This window comes from Rutilus rutilus (genome assembly GCF_951802725.1).
Source record: "Rutilus rutilus genome assembly, chromosome: 14".
Classification (NCBI taxonomy): domain Eukaryota; kingdom Metazoa; phylum Chordata; class Actinopteri; order Cypriniformes; family Leuciscidae; genus Rutilus; species Rutilus rutilus.
In genome coordinates, this window is record NC_140219.1 from 25592625 (window position 1) to 25607323 (window position 14699).

At 39.8% G+C, this 14699-nt stretch overlaps 1 protein-coding gene across 3 annotated transcripts; it reads right to left on the reverse strand.

Annotated features, from left to right (window-relative positions):
- Positions 1–9012: 9012 nt before the first annotated feature.
- LOC311303297 (ladderlectin-like) lies at positions 9013–10917 on the reverse strand. 3 transcript variants are annotated; one of them, XM_084429713.1, is made up of 6 exons: positions 10737–10917; positions 10535–10613; positions 10245–10351; positions 9708–9830; positions 9422–9533; positions 9013–9281 (listed from the first exon to the last, which is right to left on the reverse strand). In XM_084429713.1, exons 2-6 carry the CDS (start codon positions 10593–10595, stop codon positions 9211–9213), a joined length of 474 nt encoding a protein of 157 aa, XP_084285839.1. In that variant the 5' UTR covers positions 10596–10613; positions 10737–10917; the 3' UTR covers positions 9013–9210. The 3 variants fall into 3 exon arrangements, with proteins under 3 accessions (XP_084285839.1, XP_084285841.1, XP_084285840.1); XM_084429715.1 differs by having other exon boundaries at positions 10245–10327; positions 10737–10814; XM_084429714.1 differs by having other exon boundaries at positions 10742–10785.
- Positions 10918–14699: the final 3782 nt, after the last annotated feature.

Below are 14699 nucleotides of genomic sequence, written 5' to 3' on the forward strand. Positions count from 1 at the left end.
ATCATGCCCCTAAAAATTCACGGTTTAGAAACCCTAACTTCCTCATTATCTTCACCTGGAATGTTCCCATGACAACTCAGCACGGTGTCCATCAGCTGTTCTTAAAACAGAAATGTCTTAACACAACTGTTGCAAATAAATATAGCCATAATTTTATTTTATATATGCGTTATATGTGTGTGTGTGAGAGAGAGAGTGTGTAGGCCTATTTCTCTGCTCTCAACTTTAAAACTTGCAACAACATGTGAATATCTGGCACATTTACATGATGGAGTAAAGTGCTCATGTTATTAACCCGCGCTTCAACTTTCCGGATTGTTCCAAAGAGATAGGCTAATGTCAGTTTGGTTTTGGGTTTTGTTTCTTGTTTCCAAATCATATATTGCTGAATAGGTGTTTATGAGTTATGACTAGGCTGCTATATGAATCAAGTCAAGTCACATTTATTTATATAGCGCTTTTTACAATACAGATTGTTTCAAAGCAGCTTTACAGAGATAACAGGAAAATAATGCAACAAAGTTTGTTTCCAGAAGAAAATAGCGTTACAGTCCAGTTTAAGTAAGCTCAGTGATGTTTCATTTTTGTTGTAAAAAAGTTATTAATTTAGTTAATTTATATATATAATATAGCCGCTCTGGAGAAAACCGTGATGTCATAGTCCAGCTCAGTTCTCATATGGCTTTTGGTTAATGTGTTAAAGGGAAAATTGTTTGGTTTGCATCAACATGTTGGGAATGATTTCTTGTTAAATTAATCTTTAATGCATTAAATAACTTGAATGAACACAAACAGTTTGTGTGAAGGCATGGAATTGGACTAGTTCTGGTGCAGCTTCCACGTTTTAACTGCCACAAAAAAAAACAAAAAAAAAACAAACACAATACTCACATTTCCATTGTATATCTCATTCCACAAAACAAAACATGCAAATTAAGAAAATAATATTAATCTACATGTTTCATTCCACAAAACAAGCTCTGCAACTTAATGAAATAATATAAAATAATATAAACCTACTAAATTCTTATTATAAAGATTTATATATTATATACAGTCCGAGCGCAAGTCCGATGATGATACATTGGAGGAACGAGTTATTCAACCCGAACCTCCATTGCAAGGACAACTTGAGCAGGACGTTTCTCAGTGATACGCTGCTCAGTTATGGAACATTATGAGATGTTGCAGCTGTAATTCCTCACCATCAGCATTAACAAGTGTATGTCCATCAACAAACCCATGTGTATATTTCTAATTTATTGCAGTGCACATGCGGGAACTGTATCAATAACGGTGCCCAGCACTAATGTGAATCTTGCTCCATCTTTACTCAGAGGAGTAAGAGCGACAGACAATCTGCATTAATAGACACAGTTTTAGGTAATTGTGATATACCTAATCACGACTGATTAGCAGTTCTAAGCATTTCAGTAAGACAGTAATAACGTTAGTTATTGGACGATTATTGTGAGTTGCACAATATAAAACACAAAATTACGTATGTGGGCGGAGCCGCTGATCAGTTTCCAGCTGCAGCTGATCAATGCGCCTGCTGCAGCCGATTTACACACCCTATTTAAGCCTGTTTCACACGGGACGATTTTAAAATTGTCGGCTGATTTTCCAAATCTGAGAGAGCCCACACACGGCAATAAAAAAACATGGGTCTAACAGTTTTGGTTGTAGGCCTACAGTGTGTGGTGCACAGCCACACGGCAAAATCGACACATCACACACGAACCGATTTGACTCCTGAGCATTCCCCAGGGGGGCAGCGTTTCATATTATGTTGAAGCTTCCCTGGCGCCGCCATTGGCTATCAGACCATCACCTGCTGTTAGTGTCACAGGTTGACTCAGTATTTTGTTTGTTTTTGATCAGAGACATTTGGGCCTTACTGTGTGCAGTGTTATGTGTGATGGTGTTTACTGTGTGCATTAATATATTGGCACTCTGAATTGTAGTGGTTATCTACTGTGCATGTGCATCAAATTTGTAGTGGGTTTTGTTATTTCTTAATCTGCCCTGCTTGATTCTTTATAGACACCCATTTATGAACAAACCTGGCAACCCGTTTCCTGTTTTATTACTATGCCCATATTTGGACTGTGCTTCCTCCCCTGCTAATGAGACTTCATTAATTCATTAGAACTCGTCACCATGCCCCACCTTTCTGCCCATATTTGGACGACACTTCCTGTGATTTAAGTAACTTTATTATTGCCTCTGCATTGCTGCTGATGATGGCAATTAGTGACTAATTGTCTAACAGCTGGCCATGCCTAGTTTGAAGGAGATAAAAACTGGTTCTTTGGAACAGAGAGGGTTGGCTTGGTGACTGCTGATCTGCTGCCATTGTGTCCAATGCACTTCCCTGCTCTGCAAATGAAGCCCAGGTTCCCAGGCATCTCTATTTGACCACCGGGATACTGCAGCTGGATTTTCTCAACGCTCTCTAATATTGCCTAAAGGGCCGTAATTATATTTTATTACCACACATTGTGAATGTGTGTCCATTTTCTGTGGTGTTGGTGTTCATTGTGGTCGTTTGCTTTTAGCCCCAGCAATACCTATCTTATGGTTCCAGTGGCTGGCAGCGTCCTGAAGACTGTGGCTATCCTCGAACCTCCCTCAACGCTCTCTGATGTTGCCTGAAGGGCCGTAATTATATTTGATCGTACTACAGTGTAAGTGTGACCTGCTATCTGTGATGTTGGTGGTCATTCTTGGTGCTCTCTTCTAGCCTCTGGATTATTCATCTTGGGCTCCTGGGCCCAAGGTTGCTGTGAAGACTGCCTTGGTTACACCGGAATCTCCCTCAACGTCGATGTTTGCCGCTGAGAGTACCGTAACTTTCTCCTGTGGGTCGGACGACTGCTGTGACCTTCTGGACGTGTCCACTTGACTTTTTGGAGGGAGGACAGCTGGAGCGAACTGCTGGAGCGAACTGCTGTGAAGCCACCAAACCTTAACCTTTCTAAATGGCTTCAGAGACATCATTTTAGAGAACTTTCCCCTACGTAACACTATTTCTAGTTAGTACTTGCTGTCCCAATAAAGACTTTGTTGTATCCACACATTGACTGTCTGTTTTGTTCCTGTGGCTGGGACCTGATTTATTCTATTTAGCGTTGGTCACTAGGTGACATTAGCATCCCATTGACTCCCATTCATTTTGGCGTCACTTTGACAGCGAATAACTTTACATCTGAGGTGTTTAAAGACTCCATTTGTCCATTATTTATTTCTAAAGAAACACGAAAATGTATAAAAGGCTCCATTACCTTGTATCTTACGTTATGGCCCCGTAGAAGCAGTTTTTGTAAAAATAGGCTAACGATTGCGTCATACCAACGCGACTCTCTGTCGGCTGTCGCACAGTAGAGAGATTACCGTATGGACAGGAGGAGAAGCTCGCGCGCAATCGGGGGGACGTGGAGGCAAAATGGCAAAGTAATTAAACAGAATACTTAGCAAAAGTTTCTCCTGCTCCAAGCTCATGGACACCTCCTACTCACACTCTCCGTCTCTGCAAGTTTCGGAAGGGAATGATTCAGATTTCGCTTGGCACAGCTACTAGAAGACAGACGGGTTGCTCACGTCACATCTACGTCGTCAAGCTCAGTGTGAGTCTGCGCAGTACGCTCGACCATCATGAAGTTAGTGCTTCTAATTGACTTCACTTGCCTCCGTTGAATCCAATGGGGTCGCTGTGTCAAGTTTATGAGCATTCCCAGGTCAGACAGGAAATCTCGCAAAATCCCTCGAGATCAAACGTGACTTCAGAGTAAACAATCATGTCGGATGAAGAGGATGCAGTGGCGATAGTTTGTAGTTTGTTTTTAACAAAGGCTGCGTGCTCGTTTGTTCCCGGGGGACACCACACATGAGGAGAAATCGGGCCCAAAAAATCCCCGATTTGAGATCGGAGCGGTCCCGACGTCCTTCCGAGCAGACGAGAGCAGTCTTAACACACCACACACGGCAGGAATATCTGATCAGATTATTTTACGATAATCGTGGCATCCTTAAGATTGTCGGAAGGGGTGAATCGGGGCTAAAATCGGCCTAATTATCCTGCCGTGTGAACCAGGCTTTAGTCTCTCTGTTGTCACCTTGTCTTTGTTCGAGAGTTGTTGGATGTTCTGTGTGTTCCTGCCTGTTCCCGTGTTATCCTGCCTGTTTCCAGTGTGTTCCTGCCTTCATCTGAGCCTGTGTATTCGTCATCGTCCTGCACTCTGATCACCCGCGCCATTTCCTGGTTTCCAGTTTGTGTTTGTCATCTTCATCACCATCTTTCACCACCGGAGTTCTGGGCTGTCCCCAGCGTCCCTGTGCTGCCAAGTGTTATCTCTGGACATTATATCATTCATCGCTCACACCATCTCTGACCAGCTCTTCTTAATAAATATCTGTTTACACTTGCAATTGAATCTCTTCATCATTTCATCACACATACTTACAGGTTGTGATTCTGAAGAGCAAGCTGGTCCAAATAAACTTGGTACTGACCCATATTTCAAGAGCAAGCGTTTTGCAAATCCCGCATTGAAATCAGAATGAAGTTTGAGGGCTGGTCAAGTTGTTCGTGGGCGGACAACATACAACATAGGCGGGAATTATGCAAATATTTTTTTCTAGTGACGTACAGTAGAACCGTAAAGCAGTAGGATTCGAAATACAAACAACTTGTTTAGTCGGTTCAGAGTCGATTCTTTCTTTTGGGAGACAATAACTTTATTTATCGTGCACTTTCAACTTTATAACTTTGCAGAATGTTTACATTCACAAACAGCTTTATTACACACTGCTTGAAGGGGAAAACAATATTTGAAAAGCCATAATAGGGACACTTTAAAAAAAAGCCCTAGGCCCTGTCTGGAGCCCTAGGCACTGCTTATACTGTTTTCTAGGCAACTTAACAGATCAGCCTTGTTTCCAGAGCGTAGTCCACCATGAGAGAGTGATGGAAGGTAGGCCTGATTTTCGTGTTTGAAGAAGTTTTCTAGGTTCCCATCACGGGTCTGACAGGTGATGTAGAGTGTGGAAAACAGTCATTTTTCAGTGAGTTTTGTCTTGGACTGTCCTCTTATTGGAGCTGTTTTAATAAGAGAGAGATTGTTTCTTTTCAAAGGGGTGGTGATGGGTTTCGTGCCCTGCATCTCTGTAACAAAGAGTTTGTACTGCTCTTGGCCCATCCTCTCTGCAACCCGAACAGCATCCACAACAGCTTGGTCTGCTAATTCTCTTGAGTCCAGCTTCAGAAGGTTGTTGCTGTCCTCTACGAAGGGGTTCCCATTTCCTCGATCACATCAACCAATTTTTGGCCTTATTCTTGATGTCTGTTTTCAGAGACACCCTTATTGCTGAACTCCATGGCATTTTCAAACTCATCAGTTAGACAAGACACTTCTGGTCCAGCACAGTCCAACGACAGAGGGAATCCTGCTTTTGCATCAGATCAACTGCTCCTCAATCTCCCTTCATTGTAGCACTGTTTTGCTCATGCGCTTGTGATTGTTAATTAAGAGTACATGAAAAATGCTTAATTTCATTCTGTGTCTTCTCAGATACTGTGATTTCATTGTAATCCTTCTCACAATGTCATTGAATTAACCATTAACTATTCACCTGAACGGTTTATGATGCTGTATATGGTATCATTGTAATCATTCACCAACATAGGGGTAGACATCACATTTTACATGTTATCATGTTTGAATCGGGAGATATGATACAAAATACTAAATTTGGTCAAGGCGGAAAGCAAAATGGCCGCCACAACACGTTTTTGCGATGGCTCCATTTGTGAAAATGTTCAGGGCCACAAACTGTATAACTGTACCAAGATTCATGCTTTTATGAAAAAGTGAACATCATTTTCACATATCACCTGGACTAAAATACAAATGTACCATTTTGAGCTGATATAGGCTATTTATTAAAGAGTGTGGTTGTAGTTTCACTTCTAAAAACATTGAACATTAGTTTAAACAACAGTTCATGCAAATGTAGGGTTTTAAAGGTTAGAATGGCACATCCTACATAAAAAATGGCCTAGTTATGGACTTTTTAGCTGCAAATAAAGACATTTGAAATTGAAACCGTGACTGCAGCTGAAGATTCAGAACGCGTGCGTCAGTGTGACGTTACAGAGATTGAGCTTCATCTCTTCACGAGGGAAATAACTGGTACAACATCTAAAACCCCTGTCAAAAAAAAAAAAAAAAAAAAAAAATTTTTTTTATATAACAATTTATATAATATTTTCCAAATACCCTTGTGATAATCTTGTATCCCTTGCTGGTTTGCTGTTTAGAAGGTTATTTTTTTGAGCCTGTGCAGATATGGTTTATTTTTTATTTCTGTTTAATTTGTTTTTGTGTCTAAGCCCTTGTTATACTGTTAAGTTGATTGTAAATTGAATGCCATATTATATTTTAGGTCCTCTTAACCTGGTTTGATTTTAGGGCGACCAACCTTATAGTTTAGAACTGGGGCATTTAGCATTAGGGACCCACAGGGGACCTCATGAAGCTGGAAGGTGGGGGGCGCCCTAGATTCAGGGTTCCTACACATTTTCCATTTCAAAATTCCATACTTTTCCAGACTAAAATTTCCAAACCTCTCTGTAGATTTTCAGACCATATTTAAAGTGCCCCCTATTATGCTTTTTCAAATATTCTCTTTCATGCAGCTTTCTGCAAAGTTATGAAGACGAAAGAGCATGCGATAAATAAAGTTGTTTTTTTCTCAAAAGAGAGAATTGACTCTGAACCGCCTAAACGAGTCAGCAGGAATTTGAATCTTACTTCCATGACGGCTACACGTCACTGGGTAACACATTTGCCTAATGCCCACCTAAGATTTATGTTGTCCGCCCGCAAACATCTTGACCCGCCCTCAAACGCTGTAGCTGGTTTGTGTTGTGTATGTCGAGAGGACGCTGTTTTCTGCTCTGCAAAAGCAAATTCTCTTTGTAAACCCTTTCAAAGGATGAGGATGTGAAGAGTCTGGTTAAAATTACCACAGCGATACAACAGCAGTATAACCTTTTGACGAATGCTTCTAAAATTTCCTCTTCTAAAATGAGGTTTACACTTCTTTACAGTGTGTAATCGCTGAGGACTGAGGAAGCCTCCGGAGCTGAAGTTCAGTTATGGTAATGGGTGTTTAGCTTCCGACAGGCGCTGTAAGCGGTTGACCAATCACAACAGACTGGGCCATCTGGCCAATCAGAGCAGAGCAGGCAGTGGGAAGGAGGGATTTAAAGAGACTTAATCATCGGATGATTAGTTTGAGAATCATTGAAAAATGTGGTGATGTACAATGTATATTTTAAGAAAATTAAAGTGTTTGTTGTAGGAGAACTCCAAAGCAAAATTAGTATTTTCACCCCCAAAAACTGTTTTTAAGACAGTTTTTCATATCCTTTGCTGTAGTGTCAGTAGGAAATATCAGGTTACATTTCCAAAGATTTATTTTGCCATTGTAATAATCCAGTGAGATTTTTATATGCATAAGGAGTCTGACAACAGCCGGTAATCCAGACAAAGATCTGATCTCACCTTCATCAAGTCCATCTGGGATTACATGAAGAAACAGAAAAAAACTACTAAGTCCAGAAGAACTGTGGCAACGTCTCCAAGACGCTTGAAACTTTCCTACAAAGCTACATGAAAAGCTATGTGCAAGTGTACCTGGACAACAGCTGTTTTAAACGCAAAGGGTGGCCACACCAAATATTGATTTGATTCAGTTAATAGAAGCTAACTGATCAATCAAATCTATTTATGACATTATTTTGGAAAGCATCCTTACTTTACAGCATTTTTACACAAGTGCCTCAAATGTCTCACAGTGCTGTAGCTTTGCAGGAAGGTTTCTTCAAGCATCTTGGAGACATTGCTGTAGTTCTTCTGGATTTAGTCTGTCTAAAACAATTTTTTGGGGGGTGAAAATACTAAAGTGCCTTAGACTTTTGCACAGTAGTGTATAAATACAGACTTTTGCATGCACACAAGAAACTTTTTCGTTACCTCGAGGAACTATTCACATGCGCACAGGATTTTTTTGCATGGTTACAATTTACAACTACACATTCAATTTCTAGTTTTATATACTACAACCCATGTCCTTTGTGCATCCCTGCCAGCTTACTATGAAGAAAAAGAAAGCAAATATGCACATGAATTAATAGAAATCTAGGCCCATTCGCTCAAAATTTGACTTTCCTTAGAGTAATACCTCTAATATCAAGGCCTAATGTCCAATTGAATGTATCCTCTGTGGCGGAGGAGAAACCATGGCACAATATGGTTTTGTGCATTGTCCTATTTGCCAAATTTAAGGGTCTATCAAAAGACTGTTTTAACAGACTCTATGGCAGCCAAGAAACCACACCATGAAATGGGCTGATGGTGCAATAGGTGGCTCAGTGTGCATGGTCTATGCTAAGTTGAATGTTTTTTCATGCGCACACAAAAGGCTGGATATTTTTTATTTTTGCAAAGATCCTTTTAGTGGCTCTGTAATAGTGTAAAGAATATCATAAGAAACCCATGCATTTCATTTTTGCATAATTAAGTTGTGTTTGACAATCACTAAACAGCTGCCATGAAAACACAATTATAAGTGTGTTCATTAAATTCTTAATTTATAGAACACTAAATATGGGCAATAGTCTGGAAATGCAAATATACTTGCACACTGCAAGTCCCATACTTTTCTAAACCCTGTAGATTGCAACCAATATTTTCTTTCCAAAAATATTCACCTATGCCTACATTTACATTATACATGTGACATTCAACAAATCAAAGAGTAACATGGGGTTTGTACTTGAGCCAGAATACCATGTAAAGATCATGGTGAATTCCAGGATCATGATACATATTTTATTAAGACAAAACAAAGAGTTACTTACAATCCAGTGTAGAAAACAAATGTCTTCTAGTGTTTGTCAATGAAGCTGCTGTGTGCGCTTGCTTAAACCCCTTCCCTGATATCATTAAATGCCAGTCTACTAACCATATCCTCAAACGTTGCTATACAATATACACATTTATTTGATTGTCCACAATTCACATGCCTTAATTCAATGCTTTATTAATTTGAGGAGTGTTTCAGAGAAAATTGATATCGAATTTCAGAACAGTTTTGTAAAGATAAGATCAGAAAATGTAGTACAAACAAAGTCAATATGGATCAGGATAACGGGATCTCACAAATATAGGTCTTTGAGATTGAACAGGATGCATCGTTCCAGCAACGGTTAGCTGTATGGTGGAATAATGAAATCAGTTGATCATTACAGTGGTGTTCAACTTAAGGCATAGTGAAATCCAAACAAGTCATTTAATGTTACTGTATGATATGAAATTATAGGATTGCAAATTAGTTAAATGAGTGCACTCACAGGTCCAGTTGATCTCCAAACAGTTCTCAGGACCACCAGCATTGTTAGGTTCTCCAGAGCACCAGTTGGTATAGTCATACACAGTTCCATCACTCCACAACCACTCTCCGTCCTAATAAGGGCAGAGAATGAATACAAAAAGTGCACTACTGTAGTCAGACGTAAGCCAATTAAGGTCAGCTTTGAAGTCAAACCATCTTCATTAGAAACTTTGCCTTTGATTAAAGCAGAAATTTCAGTTTAGACAAACAAATAGGTTTCTTTAGGGCACAAAAGTTTAACTTACTTGTACAGCATCATGAGCACCAACCCAAGTTTTTCTGGAAGAAGGCACCAGACTCAGCAGGAAATTATTCTCTGGTTGATCATGCACAGATGCGAGATTCGCACCAAAAGATTGACAGTTTCTCTGAAGAGACAGATTTGTCATTACATCTTATCTTTTTAGTAGAAAGCAGAAATGACTTTAAACATTTTAGTAATTTGCAAACAAAGAAACATTCCCACTTATATTAAGAGTATTTAATCTATACTAACATTTAAATTAATCATTTGAGTCAGTAAACTTACATTGTACTTCCAATTTTTCCTTTTTAAATGCAAGCAATTAATACACCTGTAATTAGATCTAAGATTACTCTGTTGACCCAGTGTTAACCCACCCTTAAACCTAACCATACCATAAAACCTGTCCCTAACCTTACCCATATCCCAACTCAATAGCAGCAAAAGTGTTTAATACATTGTACCAAACTATTTAGATGTAGTTAGAGACACGTAATATAAGGTGTTGTCCAAATAACCTTGTTGTATAATACATTACCTCTGCTGTGATCCAGGGAACCGATTGAGAGAAGTACTTGTAGCACCGGCGTCCAAAATTTCTCCATCCACGTGGACATCTTCCTAAAGCACGTGCAGATTCACTACCTAAATGTGGATTTTGTAATATTTAGCATTTTTATTTTATGTTAATTATATGCCAAAAAAGAATGTGTACTTTAACACTGAAAATCCTTCATTAATCATGCAAATATCAGTAAGTGGAATCTTGTACATTCCCATATTGCACTTAAACTGGCAAGGGTTTTTACAATTAAATGTTTCGGTTACCATCTGAATTCCCCATGGAGAAGATAACAAAAAGAAGCAGAAGACTACTCAGCATTGCCATAATGAACCTGAAATGAACCTAAAAATAAATAAAGCAGGTAAAGTTAAATGTCTGCACTCAAATGCTGCACACTGTGGAATCTCAGTGTATTTTAAAGACAAAGCAAATGTTATTCAGTAGATTTCTGTTCCAAAAACTCACCTTACTTTTCAGATTGTTGTCTTCAGAATCTCAGAGAAAATGTTTGTTAAGTTCCAGAAAGAGCCCTGCGTTTTTAACTTACTTTACTAATTGGGCCTCATTTATCAATCTAACGTAGATCTGAGCGCAGAAATCATCTTAGGACAGGGTTCAGGTGTGATTCACTGAAACATTTGAATACAGCCAATCGAATGATCGGACGTTGATAAATGTGGCGCTAAAAACGCCATTTGAATATCATGCCCCTAAAAATTCACGGTTTAGAAACCCTAACTTCCTCATTATCTTCACCTGGAATGTTCCCATGACAACTCAGCACGGTGTCCATCAGCTGTTCTTAAAACAGAAATGTCTTAACACAACTGTTGCAAATAAATATAGCCATAATTTTATTTTATATATGCGTTATATGTGTGTGTGTGAGAGAGAGAGTGTGTAGGCCTATTTCTCTGCTCTCAACTTTAAAACTTGCAACAACATGTGAATATCTGGCACATTTACATGATGGAGTAAAGTGCTCATGTTATTAACCCGCGCTTCAACTTTCCGGATTGTTCCAAAGAGATAGGCTAATGTCAGTTTGGTTTTGGGTTTTGTTTCTTGTTTCCAAATCATATATTGCTGAATAGATGAGTTATGAGTGACTAGGCTGCTATATGAATCAAGTCAAGTCACATTTATTTATATAGCGCTTTTTACAATACAGATTGTTTCAAAGCAGCTTTACAGAGATAACAGGAAAATAATGCAACAAAGTTTGTTTCCAGAAGAAAATAGCGTTACAGTCCAGTTTAAGTAAGCTCAGTGATGTTTCATTTTTGTTGTAAAAAAGTTATTAATTTAGTTAATTTATATATATAATATAGCCGCTCTGGAGAAAACCGTGATGTCATAGTCCAGCTCAGTTCTCATATGGCTTTTGGTTGATGTGTTAAAGGGAAAATTGTTTGGTTTGCATCAACATGTTGGGAATGATTTCTTGTTAAATTAATCTTTAATGCATTAAATAACTTGAATGAACACAAACAGTTTGTGTGAAGGCATGGAATTGGACTAGTTCTGGTGCAGCTTCCATGTTTTAACTGCCACAAAAAAAACAAAAAACAAACAAACAAACACAATACTCACATTTCCATTGTATATCTCATTCCACAAAACAAAACATGCAAATTAAGAAAATAATATTAATCTACATGTCTCATTCCACAAAACAAGCTCTGCAACTTAATGAAATAATATAAAATAATATAAACCTACTAAATTCTTATTATAAAGATTTATATATTATATATATACAGTCCGAGCGCAAGTCCGATGATGATACATTGGAGGAACGAGTTATTCAACCCGAACCTCCATTGCAAGGACAACTTGAGCAGGACGTTTCTCAGTGATACGCTGCTCAGTTATGGAACATTATGAGATGTTGCAGCTGTAATTCCTCACCATCAGCATTAACAAGTGTATGTCCATCAACAAACCCATGTGTATATTTCTAATTTATTGCAGTGCATATGCGGGAACTGTATCAATAACGGTGCCCAGCACTAATGTGAATCTTGCTCCATCTTTACTCAGAGGAGTAAGAGCGACAGACAATCTGCATTAATAGACACAGTTTTAGGTAATTGTGATATACCTAATCACGACTGATTAGCAGTTCTAAGCATTTCAGTAGTAATAACAGTAAAGACAGTAATAACGTTAGTTATTGGACGATTATTGTGAGTTGCACAATATAAAACACAAAATTACGTATGTGGGCGGAGCCGCTGATCAGTTTCCAGCTGCAGCTGATCAATGCGCCTGCTGCAGCCGATTTACACACCCTATTTAAGCCTGTTTCACACGGGACGATTTTAAAATTGTCGGCCGATTTTCCAAATCTGAGAGAGCCCACACACGGCAATAAAAAATCATGGGTCTAACAGTTTTGGTTGTAGGCCTACAGTGTGTGGTGCACAGCCACACGGCAAAATCAACACATCACACACGAACCGATTTGACTCCTGAGCATTCCCCAGGGGGGCAGCGTTTCATATTATGTTGAAGCTTCCCCGGCGCCGCCATTGGCTATCAGACCATCACCTGCTGTTAGCATCCCATTGACTCCCATTCATTTTGGCGTCACTTTGACAGCGAATAACTTTACATCTGAGGCGTTTAAAGACTCCATTTGTCCATTATTTATTTCTAAAGAAACACGAAAATGTATAAAAGGCTCCATTACCTTGTATCTTACGTTATGGCCCCGTAGAAGCAGTTTTTGTAAAAATAGGCTAACGATTGCGTCATACCAACGCGACTCTCTGTCGGCTGTCGCACAGTAGAGAGATTACCGTATGGACAGGATGAGAAGCTCGCACGCAATCGGGGGGACGTGGAGGCAAAATGGCAAAGTAATTAAACAGAATACTTAGCAAAAGTTTCTCCTGCTCCAAGCTCATGGACACCTCCTACTCACACTCTCCGTCTCTGCAAGTTTCGGAAGGGAATGATTCAGATTTCTCTTGGCACAGCTACTAGAAGACAGACGGGTTGCTCACGTCACATCTACGTCGTCAAGCTCAGTGTGAGTCTGCGCAGTACGCTTGACCATCAGGAAGTTAGTGCTTCTAATTGACTTCACTTGCCTCCGTTGAATCCAATGGGGTCGCTGTGTCCAGTTTATGAGCATTCCCAGGTCAGACAGGAAATCTCGCAAAATCCCTCGAGATCAAACGTGACTTCAGAGTAAACAATCATGTCAGATGAAGAGGATGCAGTGGCGATAGTTTGTAGTTTGTTTTTAACCGAAAAAAACCCCAAAACATTATCAGTTGGTCCTCCATCTCTGACGTCCACCGGACTTTCTGGTGCGCCATGTCGTATGGTATTTTGTTTCCCTGTGCTTCCTCGCCGCCTCGTCACCTCGCTTTCTGATTGGCTACACGCCACAGTCCACAGGCTGCGTGCTCGTTTGTTCCCGGGGGACACCACACACGAGGAGAAATCGGGCCCAAAAAATCCCCGATTTGAGATCGGAGCGGTCCCGACGTCCTTCCGAGCAGACGAGAGCAGTCTTAACACACCACACACGGCAGGAATATCTGATCAGATTATTTTACGATAATCGTGGCATCCTTAAGATTGTCGGAAGGGGTGAATTGGGGCTAAAATCGGCCTAATTATCCTGCTGTGTGAACCAGGCTTTAGTCTCTCTGTTGTCACCTTGTCTTTGTTCGAGAGTTGTTGGATGTTCTGTGTGTTCCTGCCTGTTCCCGTGTATTCGTCATCGTCCTGCACTCTGATCACCCGCGCCATTTCCTGGTTTCCAGTTTGTGTTTGTCATCTTCATCACCATCTTTCACCACCGGAGTTCTGGGTTGTCCCCAGCGTCCCTGTCCTGCCAAGTGTTATCTCTGGACATTATATCATTCATCACTCACACCATCTCTGACCAGCTCTTCTTAATAAATATCTGTTTACACTTGCAATTGAATCTCTTCATCATTTCATCACACATACTTACAGGTTGTGATTCTGAAGAGCAAGCTGGTCCAAATAAACTTGGTACTGACCCATATTTCAAGAGCAAGCGGTTTGCAAATCCCGCATTGAAATCAGTAAAATGAAGTTTGAGGGCTGGTCAAATTGTTCGTGAGCGGACAACATACAACATAGGCGGGAATTATGCAAATATTTTTTTCTAGTGATGTACTGTAGAACCGTAAAGCAGTAGGATTCGAAATACAAACAACTTGTTTAGTCGGTTCAGAGTCGATTCTTTCTTTTGGGAGACAATAACCTTATTTATCGTACACTTTTGACTTTACAACTTTGCAGAATGTTTACATTCACAAACAGCTATATTACACACTGCTTGAAGGGGAAAAATATATTTGAAAAAATATAATAGGGACACATAAAAAAAGCCCTAGGCCCTGTCTGGAGCCCTAGGCACTGCTTATACTGTTTTCTAGG

Bases quoted from the DNA above. Each gene is read 5' to 3' on its own strand.
- LOC311303297 (XM_084429713.1), bottom strand. From the start codon at position 10,595: ATGGCAATGCTGAGTAGTCTTCTGCTTCTTTTTGTTATCTTCTCCATG. The intron at 9,831-10,244 runs GTAATGTATTAT...CTGTCTCTTCAG, and splicing joins TTCCCTGGATCACAGCAGAG to AGAAACTGTCAATCTTTTGG. The intron at 9,534-9,707 runs GTAAGTTAAACT...TGCCCTTATTAG, and splicing joins GTGCTCATGATGCTGTACAA to GACGGAGAGTGGTTGTGGAG.